The 1,244-nt window shown below is 37.1% G+C and overlaps 1 protein-coding gene across 1 annotated transcript in view; it reads right to left on the reverse strand.

Annotated features, from left to right (window-relative positions):
- Positions 1–950: 950 nt before the first annotated feature.
- Positions 951–1,244, reverse strand: part of LOC124042695 (copine-4-like) — a 35,446-nt gene continuing 35,152 nt past the window's right edge. Inside the window, exon 18 of the mRNA XM_046360783.1 lies at positions 951–1,211. Coding sequence (XP_046216739.1) covers positions 1,077–1,211 — 135 coding nt within the window. The 3' untranslated portion in view covers positions 951–1,076. The remainder of the gene's footprint in view (positions 1,212–1,244) is intronic.

Genomic DNA, 1,244 nt, shown 5'->3' on the forward strand with positions numbered 1-1,244 from the left:
AAAATGACCCTTTTTACACTTTGTAGTCAATTTAGACTCAATAACAAATGTTTCTGACTCATATTGATGCTACATAGGTCGTTATCAACCAGAGAAGTCGGTTGTTTGGTTCAGTCACTCTTTAAACATGATTTGAAGCTACACATGATTTGTTTACAAAGTCTCTTATGTTACCATAACCCTAAACTATGGACTAATAGGCCCTTATGATTATGATAAGTACAACTCTTACTAAACTTCAATTAGCCTATACTGTATTTAATATTGTTAAACGATATTGAAAGTCACCTTTAAAAGGTGTGTGTGTGTCTGTGTGTGTGTGTTAAACCCATTAGGCCAGCATGCAGTAATACATTACGTAGTGAAACCACCAGATTAAACTACTTTTCTGGGTTACACTACTGTATGCAGTGTGTGTGTGTGTGTTTATAATTTGTGTTTGCGTGTTTATAATGGGTTTGTGTGTATTTATAATGGGTGTGTGTGTATTTATAATGGGTGTGTGTGTATTTATAATCGGTGTGTGTGTTTATAATGGGTGTGTGTGTATTTATAACGTGTGTGTGTGTGTGTTTATAATGGGTGTGTGTGTATTTATAACGTGTGTGTGTGTGTTTATAATGGGTGTGTGTGTATTTATAATGTGTGTGTGTGTGTGTTTATAATGGGTGTGTGTATTTATAACGTGTGTGTGTGTGTGTGTGTGTTTATAATGGGTGTGTGTGTGTTTATAATGGGTGTGTGTGTGTTTAATATATGTGTGTGTTTATAATGGTCGTGTGTTTGGTTATTTCAATGGGTGTATGTGTGTTTATAATGTGTGTGTGTGTGTTTATAATGGGTTTGTGTGTATTAATAATGGGTGTGTGTGTGTTTATAATGTGTGTGTGTGTTTATAATGTGTGTGTTTATAATGGGTGTGTGTGTGTCTATAATGTGTGTGTGTTTTATAATGTGTGTGTAATGGGTGTGTGTGTGTGTTTATAATGGGTGTGTGTTTATAATGGGTGTGTAATGGGTGTGTGTGTGTTTATAATGGGTGTGTGTGTGTGTTTATAATGGGTGTGTTTGCGTGATCACGGACTGAAGGGTCTGGTAGATTCGTCATAGTCAGACAGACATTTTGGATGGATTCCTTTTGCGTTGTAGTAATCCACCACCTGATTGGGCACCTCTGCTAACACACTCTTAGCAAGCGCAGCCGGGGACGCCTGGGGAAACACACACACACATATTACACACAC

Source organism: Oncorhynchus gorbuscha, linkage group LG09, assembly GCF_021184085.1.
Source record: "Oncorhynchus gorbuscha isolate QuinsamMale2020 ecotype Even-year linkage group LG09, OgorEven_v1.0, whole genome shotgun sequence".
Taxonomy (NCBI): Eukaryota; Metazoa; Chordata; class Actinopteri; order Salmoniformes; family Salmonidae; genus Oncorhynchus; species Oncorhynchus gorbuscha.